Here is a 27,218-nt window from a genome sequence, read left to right as displayed (position 1 = left end):
TTTTTAAACCCAAACGAGCTAGGGAATCAAAAACGCATTAACTTATGAACCGCACCCTTTAAGCTGAAGACAATTGCTCTTGGCGAAAACGCGATTATTTCCGAAGTACTTGGCTTAATATACTTCTGCAAAGTTATTTTTTTTTTGTTTTTGAAACTGTTGATGTGCCATGCATGAGCTGCCAATTAATTTCGGCTAATGCCACAACCACAAAAAGTGTTAATGAGCGGAGCTAAATCTTTGATTTGGTTGTATGTGGTCCAATATAGTATTTTACTTTTTTATTGTTTTTGGTTTGCGTCTGCTGGCCATGAAACGGTTATTTGCAGAGCATTGAAAGAGTGCTAAAACTTGGTTAGGATTTTGATGATGGGAAAATGGTTTTAAAAATTAATTTTGAACTAGAAATTTGATACTTTTAGGTTTGATTATTGTTTACGACAATTTGTATGAGAGTTGTACTGTTAATTAAGGCCTTTAAATTACGTCTATATATATACATATTTATTAAGTGTTTATGAAGGAAATAAACAAATTAATTTTCAGACATAATTTCTGTCAAATAATTTTTTTATGTAAATATAATGAAATAAAAAAATAGTATACTATTAAATAAGAAATATATATTTTTATATAAAATTAAACTGATTTTTATTTATTTTTTTTAATTGCAGCCAAAATGAAGCCATTCACACAACTTGTCTATGCAGCACTGCAAATAATCGTGAGTACTTAACCTCAAAACTTATTTTATATATTAAATAAAAATATTGAAAAATCTTTATTATATTTTATTGTGATATAAAAACATCTCGAAACAAAAATTGTATGTCTTAAGCTTTCGTCATTTCTTTTGACACTGCGGAATTATAAAATTGCCACTGACCTGCAAACAAATTCAAAGCCAACTGATAAACCTAATAGAAACTAAAGTTTATTTTTTATGTTTTCTAATTTGTTTTACAACACTTCTTGCACTCTGCAACAATCCCGCAACACCACGCCGTATCAAGAAGTTCGCAAGCTCACTGCTGTTCGAATTGACCTCAGAGGGTTAATTGATATGTGCCACATATGCTAGTGCCTGCTAGCTTCATAAAATTTCGCCACTTCTGTGCAGTTGCAACATTGCAACCATTGAAATTATTTGTAAGCTAGCCACAAACACACATACATAAATATCTAATTTCTATGGGAATTCAAACAGCAGCGATATTTTATGAAGTTACTGAACTCACCTCACTTACTTACATGTATGTATGTATATGTGTTTGTATGCAGAACTTTGTGCCACAAAAAAGTTAATTTCTGTAGATTGCTGTAATTTTGGCGAAAGTACCCCTATACCGTTAGTTAGGAACGTGGGAATGTGGTTTTACACATCCTCTTTCTTGCGAATATTCATTGGTGGCTAATAGTTTTAACTGTAGATTTGCAATTTCTGCACCGACTGGAATTGTGCATTGCGAAATTCTTGCTGAAATTCCTGCAACTAAATTGCGGTTGTCAGCTTGCGCTAAAAAAAAAATACAGAAAATTAATTATCTAATTTACGGTCGACACGTTGGGTTTATTTGATGACAGTGCTTTAGGAGAGAAATGGTTAGAGGAGTTGAATGGAAGTGATTTATCGATAATTTAGTTAAACCACAAGAATATTAGTTATAATATTAACTGATGCTTAACTAGTCTCAAACTAGTTCTAAAGTGGTTGATAGTGATTATTTTCAAAAGACAATGGTTTTGTTAAACTTCGGTCGACATTTTGGTTTAATGAAGTGGAAGTCAATATTATTTTTAAATACGTTAGACATTTCACTTTCATTACGAGATGTTTTAAAAAAATTACGACGATTTTCGTTTTTCTGGAAAAAAAAGTATTTATACATCCGTCTACATTCTTGTCGCCGCCTTCAAAATAGTTCCCAACCGATATTATGCACTTATGATCGCGGTACTTCCAAAAGTCGAAACACTTCTCAAACTCGATTTTTGGGATAGCCTTTGGTTAGCCTTTTTGTGATTTCTAGTATACTTGTAAAACGACAGATCTTTAATATTTGGCGTCTGCTACAGACAAAGTAAGCTATGAATACAGCTGAAAATTGTATCGTTCTTTAGTGGCATGAAAATCAACATTCCGTAAAATTTTAAATTTTACAATTCCCGTTATTTTTTGAACACACCACCCTAGTATGTCAATTATATTTTCCCTGTTACATAAATATTTTTCTTCTCAGTTTTTTCAATTCGATCAACATTTTGTGACGCTAATCTGTTAAATTATTATTTTTTTAATTTCTCATATTTACCATTTAGTTATGCTTTATGCTTGAGAAGCAGTGTTACTTGCATCTTTAAATGTTTACGAGGGTAATTTGTTGCTGGCTAAATATTTATGAAATTAATGTTAAAAATTAAATAAGTATTATATCACAATTATACGTGTCTTTTCAAAGATTTGAGTCCCCAGCAGCCGAGTGTAGTAAACTCCTTTAAGGATTAGTAATAAATGTTTTAACTATCCGTGAAATAAATAAAAATAGGCATAAAATCTGAATATAATTAATATAATTTTGGTTACAAATAGCATTATTACCCATAAAATTAATAAGACATATACAATGTTTCCATCAGATCTTTGTAAGATCTTATACCATATATAGACCAATGCAACCACGACATATTTTATGGTATATTAATAATAATTTGTCGTTTACCAACAACAAGCAAAGCAATTATTATATTACAAAATTCCAGCATAATGAGTGGACACCTAGTTGGCATCCTTTTAGATACAAAAAATTAATACCAATTCATAATTCACCTTAAAAGAACTGATTATATCATAATTCACTATATCATATAATTTATGCAAATACTAACAACTAAATGCTATTATTTATACCAACAATTTATTAATTACTGCACTTTTCTCTAATTTCAATTTCAGACAATCGCCACTTTGGCCACACATGGTGCACAAATACCAACAGCAACGAGTAAGTTAATTATTTTTAAAATGCAAATGATAATTTTATTATATGAATATTGTAGAAAATATAATAAGAAGTGAAATAATTGATTAACTACTAACCCAAATCGAAAGGAGAGTTGGCAGTTGAGTGCGCAAAAGCAAAGTGATACATATACAGTGCACATATATAGAAGAAATTTAAATAGTATTGTATGCATGATCTTACATATTTCTTTTTATTAGAAATAATCAACAAATAATTACATATAGGAAATGAAAAAACTGAAAGGCGAATGGCTTAGTGACTTACATAAAATATTTTTATATAGAAAGTAAGGCAATTTGAATGACTGGCTTCAATTAAGAAGGAAGAGGAAGGAAAAGAAATGTTTCCAAAATTCATGAAAACGTATTATAGTTTGCAAGCCCGAAAATATTAATATATAGTAGCAGCTGGATCATTTTCGGCGCCAATTCCTAGGATGCTAAAACCTGGAATCCAAATCCAAAATCTTAAATTTTCTAAAATATATTTCTATATATCATTCAATAATTAATCTCAATATTTCCATCGCGTGGATCAAGAGTATAAATCAGCTCTGCTTAAATGCGGTAAATAAATAGTTTGAATTTCAGTAAACTTCCTGTTTAATGATATCGACTCGCAGGTCTTAGGAAGTTTCTGAGGAGAGCTTCTTTAAAAACCTTTAAACGATATCTTAGTTGAATTGAGAAGGAAGTCAACAAATCTAAACTTAATTCATTTAATCTCACTTGACTTTTGGATCTAAACTGCCATTACAATAAAGTTTTTTTAGGTAAATAATTTTTATAAAATTGTCTGTGCCTAATTGTAAAAATATTAGATAATCACTTAACAAAAACACCGAAATATCAACTCAAAAAATTCACTGCAAATTCGCACAAAATGTGCGCCAAATGGTGTTCATAGCTGTTGTTGTTGTGCCTGCATATCAAATAATAACAATAACGAGCATGAAAAATGCGCACAGCTGACTCAAAGCGGCGTGAATGTTGTGGCGGCGCATGAAAGTGAACGTGTGGACGGCACAACAAACACAACAAAAAGCTAACAAAAAGCAAAAACAATTCAAAATTTGTTAAAGTGAAAAAATTTATGCGAAATACATAGCAATTGTATGTCGAGTAGACACAAATGCATGTCTAACGGTAGCGGCGGCGCACAAGTGTGTATGTATGTAATGAGTTTGAGAAAACAACTTTTTAATGTTTTGTTTTACTATTTTGCACATTTTATTGCTTACTCTATTGCATATTTAAAATTTTTTTTTATTTTTGAAGAAAAAAAAACTAATACCTCTTCACCCCCTTTAACTCAATTTTATTTAAATTATGACCAATATTCGGGTTATGTTTTCGACGCTGTTTTTGCTTTGGCACCCACTCACATTTGCTTTTTTTCGCACACTCTGCGCTCAAGGTGGGTCATTTTACACCGAAAAATTTATTTGCCTTTGTGGCTTTCACTATTTCGCAATAATCGGTTTGTTGTCATTATTTGACCGCTGTCACATTGTTGAAAGCCACTGCAATATGTCCGCGCGCATATGCGCTGACACTCGGGAGCTGATTTAGTTGTTGGCATTAGCAAATTGTCGCAAAATTTCAATTTCATACAATTTCGTAAAGAAAATAATTTGAAATGTGTTATTGTTGGAGTTGTTGTTGCTGCACAGTTGCGATAACAATTGTCAAATTGCGGTCCAAATGACAAACGTTTTATTGGCGGCGCTTGTCGTGAATACTTGTACAATGGGTTACTTAAAGTTGTTTGAACATTGATTATTATAGATAAGAAATTAGATTAGCTGTGCTGGGTAATTAGGTCAAACGTAGAGCTTTTTTAAAAGCTTTTCTGTTAATTTAATCATATTTTGTAATGGAGTCAACACCTAACGGCCGATTTTCAAATATCTAAGAAGTATACTTTTTGCATAATCATTGTGCTTTTTCCGAGCTTTCATGTGAATCTCTAATACTAAATATTAGGATTGTCGAATGTGGTCTATATGTGAAAAAAGTTTTCTAATGTTTAAGCTTAAAGCTTTTTCAGAGCTTTCGGTTCTGTTTCTGATGCTAAAAATTAGATATATTAAAGATATATAGATATGTTCGATATATAGGAAGAGAAGTAGTGTGAATTTTCTGTTGCATAAGCTTTTAGCTTTTTAGAGGTTTCATTTAAGCTTCTGAGGCTAAAAATTAGGGATATCGAAGACAGATCAATCGATATGTAGAAAAAATAATATGTAGGGGTTTTCTCGGGTTTTTGGTGTTTGTACACCTTGAAAGCTCTTTTGGAGCATTCAGTTTTGTTTCTGATACTGAATTTAGATATATGTTTTTTTTAATTCCTGAGAGTATTTGACTTCCAATAATTACTTTAAATTACTGATTTACATTTTTGAGGTTTTTTGTAAAAAAAATCTTCTTGCAACTTTAAAATGGCCGTTATTCGAATGAATTCTATATGTGAAAAAAGTTTTCTAATATTTAAGCTTAAAGCTTTTTCAGAGCTTTCGGTTCTGTTTCTGATGATATGTTCGATATGTAGGAAGAGGAGTAGTGTGAATTTTCTGTTGCATAAGCTTTAAGCTTTTTAGAGGTTTCATTTGAGCTTCTGAGACTAAAAATTAGGGATATCGAAGACAGATCAATCGATATGTAGAAAAATTAATATGTAGGGGTTTTCTCGGGTTTTTGATGTTTGTACAACTTGAAAGCTCTTTTGGAGCATTCAGTATTGTTTCTGATACATGTTTTTTTAATTCTTGAGAGTATTTCAATTCCAAAATTACTTTAAATTACTGATTTACATTTTTGAGGTTTTTTGTAAAAAAAAAAAAAATAAATCTTCTTACAACTTTAAAATTGCCGTTCTTCGCATGAAACTGAGAAAAATACTATTACAAAATACACTTCAAAGACAATGTGTTTAAGAAAATGACAAACTTTAATTCTAATATCTTTGGAATAGAGTTGCCACATAATTAAAAAGTTAATTACGAAAAATATTACAAAAATTTGAAATAAAAAAAGATGCGGAAAAACTTTTGAAAGTACTAAATTGAAATGTATGTTGAAATAGAGTTGCCACATATAAGAAAAAACTAGGTAGATCAGAAAAACTCTTCACTTAAAGTGTACTAAAAATATATTAATATTTTGCTTAAATTATGCTGTTTATTATTCTTCTAAATTATCTGCTAGTAATTCAGTTAAAGTATTGAAGCTGTTTTTAGTTATTTAAGCCATTTCAACTTATTCTTGGAAGGCTTATGCGTCAAATAACACTAAGCTTTTCGTTGAGAGTCTTAACTGCAATAGTCTTCATCGAAACCTAACCTAACATAACCTCAAATTTAAGCTTTACACTCTTGATTAGCATGAAATTACTAATTTTTTTGCGACTAATACTTTTAGCAACAGGATTTAGATTCCAGAAGTGTAGTAAGAGAAATTTCAACATTATTAATAGTATACATACATATATAAATACATATCCATAGAGATATATGAAAATCGTGTATGAAAAGTCTCTATTGAACAAATACTAAAATTCGCTTTGGTCATCGGATTAAGCGGAGTCAAAATCATGTTGCTATGAGCTTAGAGATACATACATATATACATATCTGCATGGGTACTTGACACCAACACACGCACACGCTAATGCGCATGCAGCTTTGGCTGCGGTTATGCTTAATAAACTTAATCAGTCTAAAGAAATTGTAGAATTATAAAGTGGATAGCTGAAAAAAGTATAACATGTGGCATGCAACATGTTGAGTGCAACTGCTGAGTGCCGCATATAATTTTCAAGTCATGTAATACCACAATTTCAACGCGTACAACACGCTGCTGGCGAACGTTGCAAGCGTGCGTTGAGTGTGTGTGTGTGTGGAAGCAGCAGGGCGACGTGCTTAGAAGGCAATTGTCTGCTTGCTTGCGATGCTGTGTTGCCATTTTTATGACATCACAAAACTTGCTGACGGCTGCAACTAACTGCAGCTGCCACAGCGCCTGCGCCTGTCTTTCCTATTGCTTCTGCGTCTCGATCGGTGTTGCTGCCACAAAGAAGTGCTGTGTGCGGATAAGGCAATTGGTTAGGGCGTGCGCATGAAAAAAGCGCTAGAAAAGCAGTTATGTCGGTTAGAAACTAGAAAAGTGGCGACCAAGCGACGTATGAACTTGCAACCATAGAATCGATTTAACTTGTAGCGTCACCTTCGAGGTATTGCATGGTGGGGAAAACGGCAACAAAGCAGCTACGCGCAGAATTCGCAATAGAAGATGTTGCAGTCTGAGGCCTGCTCGGTTACTTGCCACAACTGCTTGAAACGCCAGCTGTGGTGACCGGCCCATAGAAGCGTTCAAAAGGCATTGCACTTTGGGTGCAAAAATAAAAAGGGTTCAGCGAACTTGAAAACGGCAGTTGTGGCGGTCGTATATGTGAGTGTGCGGCTTGTAGACTGCGCTTGCCGGAAGCATTAGTGGCGCAGTCAGCGCTGGTTGTTGGTCGTTAGCTCGAATCGGTGGCAATAAGCGTTCCGTCGGTCTTCGCAGTGCAACGGTATTGACCGGCCGCAAAGCTATATACTACGTGTATTAGGCAAAAGGTGATGTCTGTCTAATGGATGTAGTTATTTATTGGCCTCCTAAATTGCCACTTTTATTAGACGTTAGTATCAAAATGGGATACAATTTATCTAGTTGCAAGTTTGCGTTGCAAAAGCTACCATATGGTTTTCGTAAATGTTTTAAAAAGTAAGCATAACTTGAACATTTTTACACAAATACATTTTCTTATACATTACCACACATTATTTTTTCAAGTACCTAATGGGTTTTTAATGTACCTTTTGAGCTTTTTCAGAGCTTTCAGCTATGTTTCTGACGCTAAACATTAAGAATATCGTAGGTCAATATATAATATAACAATGTAAAGAAGAACAAAGCTTTTCTGTGTTTAAGCTTAGAGCTTTTTTAAAGCTTTCAGTGATGTTTCTGATATTGAAAATTGAATATATTGAAAACAGAAATGTTCGATATATAGGAAGAAAAATAGTGTAGATTTTCTGATGTATATGCTTAAAGCTTTTTAGAGCTTTCTTTTAAGCTTTTGTGACACAAAATTAGAGATATCAAGAAAAGATCACTCGATATATAAGAAAAATAAAGTGAGTGAATTTTTATTGTGTGTTAGCTTAAAGAGCTTTTTCAGAGCTTTCAGTTAAATTTTTGATACTAAAAACAAGGGATATTCAAGACAGATCAGCCGATAAGTAGGAAAAGAAATAAGTTGGAATTATCTGGTGTATAAACTTAAAGCTTTTTTAGAGCTTTCAGTTAAACTTAAGATGCTGAAATGAGAAAGATGTTTCATAAACCGAATGTGAAACTCTTAAGTAGTACATATGTACTCCAATATTACTGCAAATTTGTGATATATAATATACTTTGGACTTTAAAATGGTCGCTCTTAAGATGATACTAGCCAGCATGTCTACACTACACACGCAGACTTCCGTATACACATTTATTACATACAGCTCGTGTACTCCACAATTACATATACGTGCTCTAATATTATTTGTGGAACCTTAACCAAGCCAAAGGTGTTGGGCTAAAGCGACACAGCTACCACGTGAATTGACGAACCGCAACGGTTGTGCGACCGGCTGAGCGACTAAAATGTTGTGCAACAGGAAATCGGTATTAACCGCAGAGTTGCCGCAAATCAAAAGGTTCTTATGCGTTGCAACATGGCTCCGCGAGTGGGTTCAAAGAACTTTCTTGGCCCCCACACAGTTATGCCATTTGTGGCATGCCACAGCGAATGATACCTTTCCGTGAGCACAATGTTAATGCGACAGTGTTGTTGTAAACTTTTTTCCTGACAAGCACAACAAACATGCATATTTTGCCTTGCTTGCAACTCAGCTTTGGTTGCTCTTTGAATGTATGTATGTTTGTGTTTGGCGGCTTTGGTATTTGTTTCTGTCGCATCTTACAAACACTAATCTCGGTGATCTTTTGCTGTTGCAAGTTTTGTTGGTTTTTTTTTTGTGCTGACTGTGTACCTTAAATTGCCACTATGTGTCGCAGTTGGCATGCCATAACAAGTTCAGCTGCTTCTCAGTTTGGCTTCATTGCAGTTAGGTTTCTACGTTGTTAGGCTTTTTCTTAGTTAAGCTTCAACTGTTTCTTTTACTAAGACACACTTCAGTCTTATTTGCTTCCGCGTTTTTGTATGCACAATTCTCAGATTTGCAAGTTCCTTCAACTTGTGTCTCCACTTTTGGCTTGTCTCAATGTCATGAACGCTGTGCTCGTCGCCAGCTGCGGATGCACCTTTAAAATTTTGCATTGGTTCATGTTCAGATATGTATATTTACATAAAAACTCACATGCTTTAATTATATGTCTGCGAGTGACTCTGTAATACATTATTGCTGCTTTTGCAGTTGTCACATAACATGATTCATGAATCACATAGTTAACGAATTGAGGTTAGGTTCAAGTTTAAGGAACAGTTTTTTCTCTAAGTAAATAAATATTTAAAAATAATCGCGTTGAGATTAAAATTCAAGATCGATTGAGGCGAAATAGTCGGATAAAATAATTTTGATCTCTAACGATCTTTTACAATGATACAAACAAATTTATTTCACAGCTCAGATTTATTTGACTTCAATTTTATATATATATATATGAATACAGTTTGCCATAATTACACTACACGTCCGAAAATTTAGGCCAATTTCATTCTATAATCACATTCTCCTGGAATTTACGAGCAATTGTCACCAGCAGCGGCAGCGGCCTGACAGTCACTTTGATTGGTGACAACCAATTGACTAAGAGAAACACCATTTGAAGTCAGCACATTTTCAGCCTTCTCGATAAGTTCGGCAGACGGTTGCTGCGCACGGGTCAAGATCCAAACGATTACTGGAAATAAAAAATAAAAGTTTAGTAAAAGAAAATAAATATCTTAGAATATATACATACTGCTGTGTGAATCGTCCTGTGTCGGTTGGCAGGAGTAAACAACGCTGTAGTTGGTGTAGTCGGTGGACAAAACCCAGTAATTGCTTGATACGTTATAGGCGGGACTCACTGGGAAGGTAACCAATAATTTTGCATTTTCGACCACAACGGCATAGCCAACAATATCAGAGGGTTGATCGGTACTAAGTAGTGCCAAAATATATGAGATTGGTATATAAAATTTGAATAAGGTACAAAATAGGCAAAATAGATACAAATTGGGTACAAAATACAGTTTAGTATTTTCAATTTTTATTAAATTACTCAAAATTATTTCTACTCACGTTTGGTCAATCATGCTATTCACCACACCCACTTGACCATTATCTTTAAGGGTATATTGAGCTTGAATACATTTGCCATTAGCCTCGAAGTAAACAGGATATTTGGCATATTCATACCAGGTGCCCAAATACTGCAATGTCCATAGAAAATATTCATAAAAAATAGAAATTTCTTAGTACACAGAATTTTTCAGACTCACCGCCGCCACATCGAAATCGGGTTGCACTTGTACATTACATGGACAACCACCACTAAATTGCACTTGCGCTTGAGCAATGCCGACGAAAGCCAAGGCGACGATTGTGAGAATAGTTCTAAAAGTATAAATTTTAATTTAGCATTATTTATTGCTTTCTCTTTGCACGTTCTTCGCCACTTACTTTTGCATATTGACAACTTTGGTGTTCTGTTTACAATGTGAGAATAATATTTAGTTTGCACTGACACTAGCCTTTTTATAGCAACGAATTGAGAACTGTCTCATAGCTAATGTTGTACGAATGCATGTTTGTCGCGCACAGTGTGGCAGAGTAGGCAAAATTTCGCGGTTAAATATTATTGTTTTTTACACTTTATAATTTATGCAGCTATTAAAATATTTTATGGCACTTTTTCTTAATTTTTTATAGATTTTTTATGGCTATAAATATTTTATAGCTACTACTTTTTTTTAATTTTTACTGGAATTTTAAACTTAGTTTCAGCTGAGTAACATTTGTTTACCTTAAAAATAATATAAATAAAAAATTCAAAATTTACACAAATATTATAAAATTATGATTTTTTAAATAATTAATTTTTTAAATTATTTATTTTACATTGATTTATTATTAAACAATATTATAGTTGCTGCTTCCACTGTTTCAATCGGAATTATGCTTTATTCTCCTTATTCTCCACTTTCATTTACCGACGCTTCTTTTCAATAACCGTTATGGCTTTTGTTAATGCCATGACAGAGTTGCTTTTTAAAGTACAATAGAATTTTAAATTTGGGTAATAGATTAAATTATAGCGTTTTTAGACAGGAGTTAATTGATCAATATACCGGCCTCTGTTTGATTTAAACGCTTATTGAGATAGATTTACCATACAAAATAAACTCTACATTTATTTTAAATTGAATTTAAATCGACTTGAAAATCAAATGCAACTCTGCGTCAAAGGCGTACAATACACGTTCTTTGTCTGCGATTGGCTGAATTTTTTTTATAAAAAAACACTACGGTAGATGTCGCTGCTGAAAAATTTTAAACAGCTAATGAAACTTACCTACTACTTATGAACAGCAAAAACAAAATTGTGTAGCAGGCAAAAAAGGGTAATAAAAATTTTAATTGTTCAATTAATTTGGCTGTCTAAAAACGCTATAACATTATTATATAATATTTAAAAAATCAGTTACGTAACTAACCCACTGTATATGCACTCATTACACCTTATCTTTTGCTATTACTTATCTCACTTCCAAATCGAATACTTCCGAAGTAACAAATACATTTAACGAGTGCAAATAATGCTTATCTATTCGATATTATCGGTGGGTGCAGTGAAAATGTTTGTTTTTCAAACTAACGGTATGTTGTTGCTTGTGAAATAATCAATTTTTCAAAATGGGAAACAAACATTTTCAGTTTTGTCTTTACTAATTGCTATTCAATTATTTCTAAGTAGTTTTTTTTTCAAAGATTAATTTTTTTCTAAAACTTATAGCGCTTTTATATAATATATAATAATTAAATAAATTTTATTTAATAAATAAAAATGAAAGTACATGATTTATTAAATTTTTTTCTAACTAGGTCAGTATTTGTTTCAGTTTATTATTTTTATACTCTCGCAACAAAGTTGCTACGAGAGTATTATAGTTTTGTCCACATAACGGTTGGTTGTAAGTCCTAAAACTAAACGAGTTAGATATAGGGTTATATATATCAAAATGATCAGGGTGACGAGAAAAGTTCAAATCCAGATGTCCGTCAGTCTGTCCGTCCGTCCGTGCAAGCTGTAACTTGTGTAAAAAATGAGATATCTTGATGAAACTTGTAAGACGTATTTCTTGGTACTATAAGAAGGTTAAGTTCGAAAATGGGCGTAATCGGACCACTGCCACGCTCACAAAATGGCGAAAACCGAAAACACTTAAAGTGCCATAACTAAGCTATAAATAAAGCTATGGAAGTAAAATTTGGTATGAAGGATCGCACTATGAAGGGGCATATGTGTATGTAATTTTTTTTGGGGAAGTGGGCGTGGCCCCGCCCCCTACTAAGTATTTTTGTACATATCTCGCAAACTACTAAAGGTATATCGAGGAAACTTTCTAGAGTCGTTTCTTTTAGGTATTACCTTATACAGTCCAAAAATGGAGGAAATCGGATTGTAACCACGCCCACCTCTTATACCAAGGTTATGTTGAAAACTACTAAAAGTGGGTTAACTCAATAACGAAAAACGCCAGAAACACTAAATTTCACATAAGAAATGGCATATGGAAGCTGCACTCAGATTTTTTTTATACAATGGAGAATGGGCGTGGCATCGCCTACTTATGGGTCAAAAACCATATCTCAGTAACTACTCGACCTATTTCAATGAAACTTGGTTTTTAATAGTTTCTTTACATCCCAATGATATGTTGTGAAAATAGGCCAAATCGCTTCCCAACCACGCCTACTTCCTATATACCAGAACTTTGAAGACGATCTGAATCGTTTACTTTACAATATATAAAGTAAGCACTAGTAAAGATATCGATGCAGAACTTTGCACAAATACTACGTTTATAGTGCGGCAGCCCCATTCTAAAAATCGCCGAAATCGGACCATGGGTTTTCAAGGCCCCATATTTCGAACATGAGGACCTCGGTGCTTCTAACCTAATATTAGGGTTTCCAACTTTCAATGGGCTTTATACAATATATATGACGAAAATGTGGGCTCAAATTGTGTATTATATAATATTAATAAAGTTAAATAAATAAATTGCGAGAGTAAAAAATGTTCGGTTACACCCGAACTTAGCCCTTCCTTACTTGTTTTCTTTATAATTTTAATTTTTTCATATTAAATAATTAAATAAATATATTTTTTTCTTAATTTTTTGCAGAAGAAGCCCTGTCAGAATTGGAAGCCGAAGCGTCCGATTCCTACGCCACATCGAAATCCAGCATTGAACCCACAGTGCGAATAAAGTGTTTGAGCGGTTCCATGTTGATAACCATCAAAGATGCACCGCTAAATCATGAGACTGGCCTATTTAGTGGCATGATTTATCCGAAGGGACTGTCGAAGAATTCGACATGTCTTAGCGAGTATAGGTGAGTAATATTATACCAAAACTTCTTTAGATTGTTATTGTTATGTTAATAAACTATACAAAAATCTCTAAGAATTGATTTACTTAGCAAGCATTTCTAAATTTTAGGGATCATGACGGCCCATTGAGATACAAGCTACCGTTACGCAGTTGTAATACCATGCCTCAAGAGACGGTAAGTGGGGAATATTGCGTAAAACTTATGTATATAATAAAATTAAAGGTTAAATTGCAAAAGGGATTGCCAAATAGCATTTTATTTTAAATAAGGGTTGCCAAATTTTTGTATTTCTAAACAAGATATTGATTCTTGTTTTTATAAAAATAATTTTTGAAAACATTAAATTAACTGAAATTATGATTAAACCATTAGAAAAAATATTACTGCATTAAGGGTTGCCATTTTGTAAAAAATTAACAACTATATAAAATAGAAAAAATTTGGTTTCCCCACATTATGTAATAAGGAATATTAATTTGCTTTTGAGCACAGCTTTTGTTCTATTTTGTTTATTAAAAAAAAAAAATAAATTAACACTCTAAATTAAATTTTTATCTCTCTTATCTACAATTTACAAATTATGTAATCTATTGACAATCAAACAACACAACACACAACTACCAGCATGTTAATTGCATTGTCATGATCTTATCAGGGTTATCTTATCAAAAACGCGTGCCATTTGCGATTTGTATTTGTTTATAAAGCACTTAATTGTTTTCGTTTTCAATATGCTACTTTCTTTGAACACAATACAGTAATTTTGTTTAAATTGCTACAAATAATATCTACAAAGGAAGTTTGAAGTAAATAGTTGAGCATTGCTTTTGTTTTCGTGTTGGTTTTCACATTTACCTAATTGCCGATAAGACACTTGAACTTTGCTCTACTTGAAAAAACTGTCTGGTATGAGTTCTTATGTATTTGAATTGAACACTCGACTTTGTGAATGTGACTCAGACACTGCTATTTTGAAGTTTACATTTACTTACATAATATATGCATAAAAATTTATGATAGAAATTTCGAGACTCTTAGTTTGAAAAAAAAAAAAAATTGAGATCCCGACTTCAAAATTGTAGTTTTCGGCATCCTGAAAATTAAAATATGTTTAAGTTTTTGTAAAAGAGTTTTGGAATTTAAGCTAAACATATTCGGGATCCCAACAAATAAACGACTGTTTTCAGGATCCCGAAAATTTAATTATGTTTTTTTTTTTAACAAGAGTTTTGGAATTTTTTGTACAAAAATCGGTATCCCGACATAAAGATTAGTGCCTTTAGGATGCTAAAAGTTTGAATATGTTGTTTATGTGTGTATGTCTGCATATGTAAAAAGAGTTTTGAAATAAAAAAAAATAATTTTAAATTAGCTATTTTTCAAAAATGTTATAGTTTTGAAGTTTTTGATTAAAAAAATTACGATCTTGACTTAAAAATTAGTGTTTTCGTTTTCCCGGAAACTTAAATGTGTTTTTTTTCGAAAAAAGTTGTAGAGTTTTTTGTAAAAAATCACGATCCCTACTTAAAAACGAGTGTCTTCAGGATCCCGAAATTGTAAATATTTCTTTTCCGAAAATAGTTTTCGAGTTTTTGGTAAAAAAAAATTACAATCCCAACTTAAATACCCGATTACTTCGGGATCCCGAAAGTTTGAATATGTTTTTTCAAAAAGAGTTGTGAAATAAAAAATAAATCGGGATCCCGACTTAAAAACTAGTATTTTCGGGGTCTCGAAAATTTAAATTTCTTATTTTACAAAAAGAGTTTTGGAGTTTTTGGTAAACAAAACACGATGTCTACTAAAGACTAGTGTCTTCAGGATTCCGAAATTTTGAATAAAAAATAAATCGGGATCCCGATTTAAAAACTGAAAATTGAAATATGTTTGTTTTTCGAAAAGTGTTATTGGATTCACTATTATTTTTGAAAGCTTCATACTTAAACTCAAGCGAACTAAGTGCAATCAGTTCATTATTTTTTTTTAGAACTAGTGGTAGGCCTTGAAGTGCTATATCTCATAAAATTTCATTGAGATATCTCACTATTTAAACTTTTCTTGCACTTTTTGTGTTTCAATATCGTAAAAAATATATAAAATAACCCTCAGTATGCTGCTTTTTTTGAAACTATGCCATTGTGCCATTGACCCTCCAAATATTTCTAATGTTGTAATATTTTTTTTTCTCATTTGAATGCCATAATTATAGTAAGCTAGCATGTACCCACTGTACGTATGTAATATATAATATTATACAGCAACTCACCTGAGTTTTATATGAATAATAGAGCTTCCCAACAATTACTTAACCGTACCGTACGTTCTATTGTGTAAGTAAATATGTATGTAAGTTTATGCGACACACAGCGCTGCGACGTTTGCGGTGTCAGTGACTTTGACCTTCATTGATTAAACTTGAACTTTTAGACACACTGAGAGAGTGAGTGAGAGAGTTCACAGAACGTTAAAAGCAATAGGGGCATACACACTGACAAACAAATTGTAATAAAATTGGGGGAAAATATACTGTGAACAATGCAGTGGTTTGTGTGTTTGTCTTCATATATAATATATATGTACATATATAAATTGAGTTGCCTTCAGTGTAGCGCAAGATGTACATCTAAGTTTGTTATAGCTTCCTCAGCGCTATGTGAGTTAATGTGTATATTATTAGATGCTTTTCAAAACTATAATGAAAGAAAAACAACAACAACACACCATGTTTACCGTAATTAAATTGTAATTAAAGTATGCATGCGAAAAAGTTGAAGTCAAGCAGTGTCTATTTACCATAGTTGGTGTTGATAGTAACAACAGACGCAACAACAACAAAATTAGATAACTTTAACAACAAAAGATAACATTAACAAAATCTAACATGGCCAAAACAATAACTAACGGCACACCATGAACTTGTGATGGCAAGTGTCAGCACCTTCGCATGCGCATGCGCACCGTCGCGCCAACTACATTGACTCCGTTGACTTGGCTTGCGTTGACTTGATGCTGACAAGGAAGTTAACTTGACTTTTGTGTGTGTGTCTATGTGTGTGACGCCGTAAGCATAGCTATGTTAAACCGTGCAAAATTTAATTACTTTCAACTACAAGGTACTTAAAATAATAGTTTGGAGGAAGGAGACATGATGGCGTTGATAGAGAGAGCGAGATAGAGCGGTAGAGCCGGCAGAGGAGGTCTTTTCGTGGTTATTATTATGCGTTACATATATAAAATTATGTAATTTGAGGTATAACGAAGTTCAAAAATATTTTTTTTTTGCATAAAGAGAACTTAATATTATGTTGGGGCACATCACAAAGCGTTTATCTCTAAGGTGATACTTCCAGAACCTAAATAATGTAGATTTTGAAAGTTCAAAACGAATATGCCGAGATTTCAGCCTCGTGAGACGAAATATCTTCCATTGTGACTCAGGTTTCAACGCTGTTTTGATGGGCCTCACTGAGTAAAACAGTAATTATATTGTTGGAGAGCGACCTCTGTCGGTTTGATGTGTTTTCGACTTCCCTTTCGAACAATCAAACTAATCTAATCACAACAAAAATGAATTTTTGCTAAAATAATTTCAGAATTTTTTGAAAATATTCTAGTATAGTCTACATTAAGATTATTTATAGACACTTGATAGTCCAATAAAACATGTGGAGCATGCCACCAACTATGCGTGGCACACATTCACTATCATACTCTCTCTAATATATCTCTAATATGACCAATGACTCAAGCAAGTACTTCGCAGTCAAGTTGACTCTAAGCTAGTAAATATTCAGACAACACTTAATTTCAACGCTAAATTGAACGATGAGCTCATCAGCAATGGACACTCACTCAAGTGTGTCGGCGGCCAATTTCATTAGGTGAAGTAAGACTTGAGTCTTGAGTTAACGGCGTTGGCGACCCAAATGAGCAAAGCAAAAAAGGAAATAACAAAAAACTTTTTTATTAGCAAAAACAAATGCGAAAAATAGCAGACAACAACAAAAATTTGATGTGACATGACACCTTTTGAGGCGCAAGCCAAGCTTAGGAACGCATACACACACAAGAGTGACCACATTCATACATACGCTTGCGCATATAAGGCTAATTGATTTTTCCTGAATTTTTACCGTCACGCTGTCAACTTCAATACGTTGTGTGTGTGCCAAAAAAATGCATAAAGCAACAAAAACAATGCTTGTCGGTCAGCGATCGCCTCTAATGCATTGTGACTGGTGTTGCGCATGCGCATTAGCTGCAAGTGAGTACGCAAATATTTGCGTGTCGCGCACATTTCCTGCACAAAAAGTGTGGCAAACAGAAAAAAAAAAACAAAAATATACGAAATTTATCGATTTTTTTTTCGACTTATGCTTCTCCGTTGGTGGTTCTTACGCGCCGGTTTCACCTTCATGTTTTTTACTCACCAATTTTGAAATATTTGTATTTACATATTCTTAGCGCTGTATTTATTTTTTGGCATGTTCGCCAGAAACTCTGAAAAAAAATGAACATTTTTAAATGCAATAAGTATGCATGGCGGCGTTTAAAGTAAATATTTAGCATCTCAGCGCTGCTTGGCAAACACATCATGTGTCATTCAAGTGTGAAGGACGCTATAAATTATTTGCTTTGGCCATCGAGTGGAAAAAATTAAAAAAAAAACCAGAATTAAGTAAACATTGATTTTAATCGAAAGCGATAGGGCGTGAAGGCGTGCTTGTGCATTTTGATGATATTTCGGTATTTTCATGCGGATATCAGAATTGATCTCGTGCTTTGGATTACCTATATACAAAATATATTTTATAAATTAATGGTTTGCATGTGAAATTAGTGCCAAATAAAATTACATAATTTTTATATAAAGAAATCTTGAAATCAAATGAGCATAAGTATGTATGTAAATACATAATATTATTTTTTGAACAAAAAAAAATATAAAAATATTTTCTTAGAAAGTAAAAAATATTTTAGAAAAAATTTTTTTAGTAAGTAAACAGAATAATATTTTGAAAACTATAAGCTTTAAAAAGATATTATTTAGATATTTTTAGTAAAAAAATATTTTTAGAAAATTATTTAGAAAAAAAAGTTCATTAAGCAAAAATAATATTTAGAAGAATATAAGCTTTGAAAAAAAAAATTTTTTTTTTGGAAACTTAAAAAAAATCGAAAAATGTTAAAAAAAAGTTTATTAGAAAGTAAACAAAAAATACATTGCTTAATATATAAGTATACAAAGTTTTTTTTAGATATTTTCAGAAAAAAATATTTTTAGAAAATTTTTTATAAAAAAAGTATTTTAGAAAGTAAACAAAACAATATTTAGAAAACTATAAGCTTAAAAAAGATATTATATATACATTTTTAATAAAAACAATATTTTTTAGAAAAATTTTTAGAAAAAAAAAGTTTATTAGAAAGTAAACAAAAATAATATTTAGAAAAATATATACTGTGAAAATTTTTTTTTTAGAAACTTAAAAAAAAATTCGACAAATGTTAAAAAGAAGTTTATTGGAAAGTACACAAAACTTATTTTAGAAAAAAAATATAAGTATAGAAAAATATTTTAGAAAAAAAATTTGGAAAAATTTAGAAAAAAAATATTTTTAGAAAAATTTAGGAAATTTCTTATAAAAATATTTTTAAATTCTAAAAGTAGATAAAAAATAGAATTAAAAATTTTTTTTTATAATTAAAAAAAATATTTTTAGAAAATTTTTTAGAATTTTTAGAAAAAATATTTTTTTTTTTTTAATTTTTAGAAGAAAATTTTTTTTTTGGGGAAAACACATAATTTTGGGAAAAATAGTTTTTGTACAGGAAAATTTTCAAATATATTCAATCCATAAACTCTCATATTTTTTCTAAATATCGTTTACAGTACAGGAATGGAATTATAAACAGTAAATTTTATAGGAGAAAATCTCAAGTAATAAGATGAGTATAGCTAGGGATGCAAACATCGTAAAATGAAACATCGATGGTTCGATGTATCGATGTTTCTTCAAAACCCATCGAAATCAAAAACATCGGTCAATAAAACATCGATACATCGTTTGCATCCCTAAGTATAGCAAAAATATTTATTGAAAGTCGGCTTTTATTTTAATATTAAAATCTATCAGACTCATACGTGCGATTAGTAATCATAATTTTATTTTTTTTTTCTAACTTTGAATGACTTTTCCTATTATGGATAATACGCCGTTTACTACCATTTCAGTAAATAAAGTTAAAATAAAGTTTTTTTTAGTTCATTTGAAGACTTAATAAAATTGAAACAGTAGAAATCGATTCGTTTCATTTCTTTTCAATCCCATTTCACGCTAAATTTCGTTATGCTGCAACGAACGAAAACTGAAGTGCCACTGAGCGATGGGTACGCATTCACACTTACATAAAAAGATATATAAATTTATATTTTATTACAAAAGAATCTTTAACGCCTTCATAGGTAGCGCACAAAATTCAAAGTTAATAAACGTGTGAAAGCGAGGTGTCTTCTCGCACTCAAAAAAATATTTTTTTGTGTAATTACGAAGAGTGCAAGAAAGCAGCATGATGTAATGGTGTGACAGCGCAGCGTGCAGTCTATAAGCGGAAGGGCCGACTGTGGAGCTATATGTTTGAATATATACATATTTGTTAAATATATGCCACAAGTGTGTTATATGTGTTTATACACACCATTTTTTCATTTTCCATCATGTTTTGCCGTCTTTGGTGACAGCATTGTGCCGATGTAACTGTTTGACCGTGAAAAACGCCGAAAAAACTCAGCTGAGGTAATAACAATAAAACGCTGAAGGCTGTATTATTAACACCTACACGCTATGACGTGGCGTGTTGGTGCTCCGGTGATGCACGGTTATGTAAAGAATGCGCACCTTGCATGTGTCTTCTGCTGTTAGTTGGTTTTTCTTTTATTTTTTTTTTCTTCCGCTTCACATGTATTTGTATGCACTTGTTATTAGTATTTGTCAAGCTTATTAATGTGGGCGATAGCACTGTGGAATATTTGCTTCGGAACTTAATGGGGTTTTAGTCATGAATAAATGTTGACTGATAAAATAACAATTTGTATTTGTATGATTATTGTTGTTGTTGTATTTTGAACTTACAGTGGAATGTTTGCTTCGGAACTTAATGGGGTTTTAGTCATGAATAAATGTTGACTGATAAAATAACAATTTGTATTTGTATGATTATTGTTGTTGTTGTATTTTGAACTTACGACCAAAGTGTAGTGATTTTTCATGCATTCAACACCCTTTGCAAATACTTTAGTGATATTTGTACTTAAATTTTTTGGTTACTATCTTTGATAGTAATACCTTGCCACTCGTTATTTTTGCTATGGCAGTGAATATTAAAAGTAAAGATTTTTCAATAATAAGTTGACAATGTACGATTAGGTGTGAATATATTCACTTACAAAATAAAAAAATAAAAAGGTGGCAACCCTGTTTTAAGTTTTCGATTTATAATTTCTTATAATTTAATGACATAATAAGTAGACAATGTGATCCGATATGAGTACATTTACTTATAAAATTTATAAAGAAATTCAAATGAAGAATGAAAAGGTGGCAACCCTTTTCAAATTTTCAACATATAATTAAAAGTGCAATTTTTGATGTATAGATGTTACTTTTATGACATATTTAATATATCGTTTTATTTATAATATAAAATAAAAATATGTGGCAACTCTAATTAAAATTATTTAGAGGATTTAAATTTTTTTAACATCGGAAATTCTTAGCATTGATATACTCTGTAAACTTTATCAGTCTCCTCAAAAATTCTTAAATGTATGTAGAATGTCTACACTCAATCCAAAAATTCTTGCTATAAAGAGATATGCGTCTGAGTGTGGGTTTAAGTAGTGCACTTGAGTGGCATAAACGTTTACATTTACATGATGCCTATCAGCGCATAATTAGCATAATCAACTTTTAACTTATCATTACTGCGTGTCTTATACATCCAAACAGACACAAGCAACTGAAAAAGGTACCAAAGGGTTACAGAAGATCTTATGAAAATGAAGAAGTTCTGGCAAAGCGGCGATCAAAGTGGTCGACGAAGTGTCGGCAAGTGCGTAGTAAATTAAAGGAATACGCATTTATGTCGGCTACTGTGTGCCCACGAATGACAGGCTACATTACAATGCTGCGGCTATGCATCTGGCTATGATAGGCCATATCATATGGCTTTAGTAGAAAGGGGGAGAAACATTTTTTTTTTACATAATACAATAATAATAACAGACAGAAACTGCTTGAAGACAGTTCAACGTTTGTTAAGAAGCTATGCACACAGCAGCCAACAAATACACTCGAGCTTCAGTTCATGGGAAAAAATGCGCGACGCTGCCTGGAAATCACAACAATATAAAGCAATGAAGTGCACAAGTGAGCGAAAGAAAGCAAAGCAAAAAAGGAAAGCAAGAAAAATAAAGTGTCATATAATGATATAATGATGCCGCAACCGTTATGTCAACTTGATGCGCTTAAATGTCATTTTATTATTATAACTTGGCATTGGACACGATACTTTATAACTGGGAAAGCATTAGAATCAACGCGACCGTTTTTATAGACTTCCGTTGTGGTGTCTTTAGCACATTTCTAAAGTCAACATTTCTTCTGAAACCTTCTTCTCGCATCTGCTTCTCATTCTCATTAGAACTTGCGGTTGTTATTGTTAAGCATTTCTCCAACGCTTCACTTAAGAATTCTAAAACTTTTATTATTGTTATTGCACTTCTTCTTAACGTTCCTACTGCCTTAACTGTCTTGTTACCTACCACTCAACTGTTTAGTACTATTAGTTTTGCAGCTGTTTTTGTTGTCATTAAACTGCTGCTGCGGCAACTTCATGCCATTTTAAATGGACTTAATTAGCAGAATTCTTCGCTTCACTTATTAGTGGTTAAATTATGCTCAATTCATTGTTTTTATGATACTCATTAGAAATTATTATATTTCTCGTTAATATTTATAAATTTCTTCTTATGCTTTGCGGCTAGCCACTCTTCGTTGTTACGGTATTTTTTTCATTTCCGTTTCCATTGTGGAATGGCTTGAGGAGTTCTCATTTACTTTGGAATTAGTTAAACCCAATTCATCACTTCCGTGCTGGTTTCTTAATAATCACTGGCAATCAGTTGAAATGTGGTTGTTGTAGCCGTTATATTGACGTGATTTTAATTATACTATATAGAAACCACACTTTTTATTTTAATTTGTGAAGTGCATGTGCCTGAGTAAACTACCAGCAGAAGTTCTTGGTTGGAAGCGAAAACCTTTTGCGGAATTTTGCATAATGAAGGCAATTAAGCGAATATGTTATACAACTACAACAACAATTTATTCTGTTTCTTTTTAACACATTTGTTTTAATATTTAAAGTTGAAGTTGATTCAGTGAAAGAAAGTGTAAAAAACTTTCGTAGAGGAATTTCAAACCGCAAGAGAACTCTGGCATGATAATGAAATAAACGAATTTATGGACCAATTGAAGATATATGCAGATTTCTCACCAAGAAATCACTTGTAGGATTCCGATTTCCGATAGGTGTCGCTGAAGTCAACTTTCTTAACATTTGTTGCTTCTAGACAAAATTATATAATTTATGGACCTATTGAAGCCATATTCGTATAATATAGAAGTCTCACAAAGAAATAAATTAAAAAAAATGCAATTTCCGATAGGTGTCGCCGGAGTCAAGTTTCTTCTAATTATTGTTTGGCCTCTAGACAAAAATATAATTATGAATTTATAATTTATGAACCTCTATGAAAGACATACCCGGAATATATATATTATAGTCTTACGAAGAAATCACTTCTAATAACCCCATTTCTGATAGGCGGCGTTTCAGTCCAGTATCTTCGATTTTTTTTTTTTTTTTGCTTCTGGACAAAAATCTTTGTATAATTTATGGACCTATTGAAGACATATCCGGAATATATGGAAGTCTCTCCAATTTCTTACTATATCTTTTTTTGCTTTTGGACAAAATATATAATTTATGGACCGATTAAAGACATACTCGATATATATAACAGTCCTAGAAAGAAATCTCTTCTTCAAATCCGATTTCCGATAGGCGTCGCTAAAGTTAAGTTTCTTCAAAAAAAGTTTTTTGGCTTCTAGACAAAAATATATAATCTATGGACCGATTGAAGACATACCGGGAATATGTATATAGCAGTCTCACTAAGAAATCTGATCTAAAAACCCGAAGTGGCGACGAAGTCTAGTTACTTCCAATTTTTTTTTTGCTTCTAGACAAAATTATATAATTTATGGACCTATTGAAGACATATCCGGAATATATGGAAATCTCACGAAGAAATTACTTCTAAAAATACAATTTCCGACAGGTGTCGCTGGAGTCAAGTTTCTTTGAAAAAATTTTATTGCTTCTCGACAAAAATATACCAACAAAAAGAATAAGAATCAGATGGAAACTTTAACTATATAAACTAAGATCCGAAAATTCTATAATACCTAAAGAACTTTCACGTCTTCTTCACTCATATTTCCGAGATGTTCAGAAAGAGAAAAATAAATGAGTATAGAATGTAAATTTATTAAATAGGTCTTCGAGTTAAAGTTCTAGATTTTAAATCAAACACTGCTGGTAATGGTCTCTGTAGAAAAGAAAAGAACCCAACGGCGAGTGAAAATTGGCACAGATCATGCCTGCAGCGCGCAACAATGCCCACAGCGTACAATCGCACGAATATATGTACATATGTACCTATGTATATATGTGAGGGTCTCACAAGAGGTGAACGTAATAAATATGTAGGTAAATAAATAGCACGTGTGTTTATAGAGCTCTATATGGTATGTAAGTAGCACAAAGGTAGCAAATATATTTATGCCGCTTGGACATAAGTACATATGAGAGCATATGCATAGACTCATGAAAAGACATATAAGGTGCTTTAAACTTACATATAAATATTCTTCTATGTGCTCGGAAGCCGCAAAATGCGTGTTGCACGCTAACACAACAAAAAATTGCTCATTTATATGTAAGTATGTGTGTGTTCGCGCAATTTACGCTGATTCAATGCGCATTAATAAAACGAAGCACGTAATTGTTGTTGGCAAAGTTGTGGGTTCTTTCAAGAATTTATTTTTTTTTATTATTTTTTCATGGCGTTTTCTTTACTTGGCTGTTGGTCAACGGCAGTTCGTTCGACTTTGCGCACATTGTCCCATTGAAGAGGGAAGCGCTCTCTCTTGGTGAAATTCGCTGCCCTTCTTGTAATTTGTTATTATTCATGTGTTACTTTGGCTTTTTGTTGTGGCCTGCAATTGGTGTTTCTATGAAAATAGCACGTTAAATATATAAATATTGTATTTTATGCATAATTTATGCATTGCACTTAAATGGAGTTCGTTGCTGCAGTCTTTTGTGGGATAGAGTATGCCGGTGGATTACATACTTATATATATTGTATAATATTATATACAAAGATAGTTGTGTTGAAGTTCTAAGAAAAATTAAAAATTTATACAAGAATCTTCATTAGCTGAAGCCTTATAGTGCTCTGCTGTCAACAGACTCAGCACTCTTCAGAGCACGCTTAAGATATATCTTCAGGTCTACTGAGAAATATTTTTGTTTTTCCTTCTCTATGAATAAAACTCGGTTCTTTGGAATATTTGTAGCATAAATTTAGTTCTTAAACAGGAATCTATATAATAAATTAATGAACTAACTACTCAGTTGCGGCAAACATAATTAAGCAAATGTACACTCTCATTTCTTATGACGTGTTATGACATAAATCTGATGACAAAATGTTCATTACCCTCAAACACTAAAAAAATTACTCTCAAGTGGGAAAATTGCAAATTTTTTTCATCTAATTAAATTAAATTAAATTCCACGCAAAATCTTAACGAGCAACGGAAATGCTTATTACGTCATCATCATTAACTTTAGCTTGAAGAAAGAGTGATGAGCAATAACAACCACTTAAAATGCATCACTTACTCTTATATAAATACTGAGATACTACTTAACGATAGCAGCAGCTGCTAATTTGTTGCAAATACGTTTATTAAATAGAAAGACATATATATGTTATTATGTATTTACCATAGATATGTATTTACTTAAATGAAGAAAATACTGAAAATAGTAAATACACATAAATAAGTGTGGAAAAGGAAATAATCAAGAAAAGTATCTCGCTGTGTTCTAAAAGCTAACAAAAAGCAAGCCCCCAGCGTCACACTAAGCTAAGCATGAAATTCTTAATTTTTTTTGTATAAAAATGACCACATGAAACCCTTTAAAGTTTTGCGGGAGAATGAGCAAAACGAACGACGTTAGAACATGTGAAGAAATGTTTTTAGATATATGGTATCTATCTTTGCTTATGCATAGATACATACAAAGGCAGACCCGAGCTCATGCTGTGTAGCAAATAGTTAGTTTAGAATACAACTTTTAGCTTTGTTGAGTCTTTCTTTGTTATGTATGTATGTACAATCAGATATGTATCTCTTATATATATTTCCAATTGTAATACATTGTGCTGTTAGATAAATATGTACTAAAACTGTAACTATCCAAGTACTATGCTAAGTTAACTAGCAAACAAAGAGATAAAGTCAAAGTGTTTGTATGTTGATAGGAATGTTGTTTTTTCACTGTTTTCCAGGAAAGCAAATTTCAGCGGTTAAGAAATCTTTTCAGCTGAATTTATCTAAGAATTTATGGTCTTATATCATTATCATAAAAATACATTGAAAATGAAGTTGAAAATTTTTAACACAAATTTTTAAAAAGTATCGGTAGAGGGCGCTGTTGTCAAATTGTTATTTGAAATCGTGTTTATAAAGCGATTTCAGTTATATTGGAGTTATATATTAGCTCCAAAGACAATATTCTGAGTCAGCATTCGTCTAAAGTTTGAAAGCTCATTTGGAGTCGACAAAATTCTTTTATTCTAGTGCTTTATGAATATAAAAACACTTATTTGACGTGAATATATTTTCAAAACTTACATAAAATGAGGCCAATGAATATTTTAGCTGCTAAAATACAAAAATATAATTTTGAACTAATAGAATTCACTTGAAAGACTTCTGTCTATATATTCATGGCATCAAATTGATCAATTCTCAGAAGAAAGATATACAAAAGCTAAATTCAATCATTCATTTTAAATATTCCTTTTATTTCTAATATAATAAACCGCTAAAAAGCCATCAACAACCATAAAAAATATAAAATAATATATGCAAATTCCAATTATTTACTGCAAGTTCGTGTCTTAAGTCTTTTGTTTTCAACATTATATTAATAGCAAGCACCGTTATTTTAATGGCATTATCAGACGCGGACAAGCCATTCTACCGTGTGTATTCTTTATAATTTCTACTCTTCTACTGCGCAGCCAAGCACACAGTAAAGAAGATGAATGTGAAAATAAATGCAAATTACATATGAGTGATGAGTGTTGACGTCCAAAAGCACCAACCCACACACAC

At 32.0% G+C, this 27,218-nt stretch overlaps 2 protein-coding genes across 6 annotated transcripts in view; one reads left to right on the top strand and one right to left on the bottom strand.

The window, feature by feature from the left end:
• LOC105209268 (uncharacterized) overlaps window positions 1-27,218 on the top strand; it is an 81,208-nt gene that overhangs the window by 46,821 nt on the left and 7,169 nt on the right. For all 5 annotated transcript variants that reach the window (XM_011179584.3, XM_011179583.3, XM_011179582.3 and 2 more), the window contains 4 exons: window positions 675-724; window positions 2,954-3,002; window positions 13,467-13,677; window positions 13,785-13,851. In XM_011179584.3, coding sequence (XP_011177886.1) covers window positions 680-724; window positions 2,954-3,002; window positions 13,467-13,677; window positions 13,785-13,851 — 372 coding nt within the window. In that variant the 5' untranslated portion in view covers window positions 675-679. The remainder of the gene's footprint in view (window positions 1-674; window positions 725-2,953; window positions 3,003-13,466; window positions 13,678-13,784; window positions 13,852-27,218) is intronic.
• On the bottom strand, window positions 9,684-10,895 carry LOC105209267 (apolipoprotein D). Its single transcript, XM_011179579.3, has 5 exons — window positions 10,738-10,895; window positions 10,557-10,671; window positions 10,357-10,487; window positions 10,034-10,215; window positions 9,684-9,973 (listed from the first exon to the last, which is right to left on the bottom strand). The coding sequence occupies exons 1-5, from the start codon at window positions 10,743-10,745 to the stop codon at window positions 9,813-9,815; spliced, it is 597 nt and encodes a 198-aa protein (XP_011177881.1). The 5' UTR covers window positions 10,746-10,895; the 3' UTR covers window positions 9,684-9,812.

Source organism: Zeugodacus cucurbitae, chromosome 6, assembly GCF_028554725.1.
Source record: "Zeugodacus cucurbitae isolate PBARC_wt_2022May chromosome 6, idZeuCucr1.2, whole genome shotgun sequence".
Classification (NCBI taxonomy): domain Eukaryota; kingdom Metazoa; phylum Arthropoda; class Insecta; order Diptera; family Tephritidae; genus Zeugodacus; species Zeugodacus cucurbitae.
This window is presented reverse-complemented; position numbering and strand designations above follow the sequence as displayed.

Bases quoted from the DNA above. Each gene is read 5' to 3' on its own strand.
- LOC105209267 (XM_011179579.3), bottom strand. The intron at 10,216-10,356 runs GTGAGTAGAAAT...GGCACTACTTAG, and splicing joins AATAGCATGATTGACCAAAC to TACCGATCAACCCTCTGATA. The intron at 9,974-10,033 runs GTATGTATATAT...TTTTATTTCCAG, and splicing joins ACAGGACGATTCACACAGCA to TAATCGTTTGGATCTTGACC.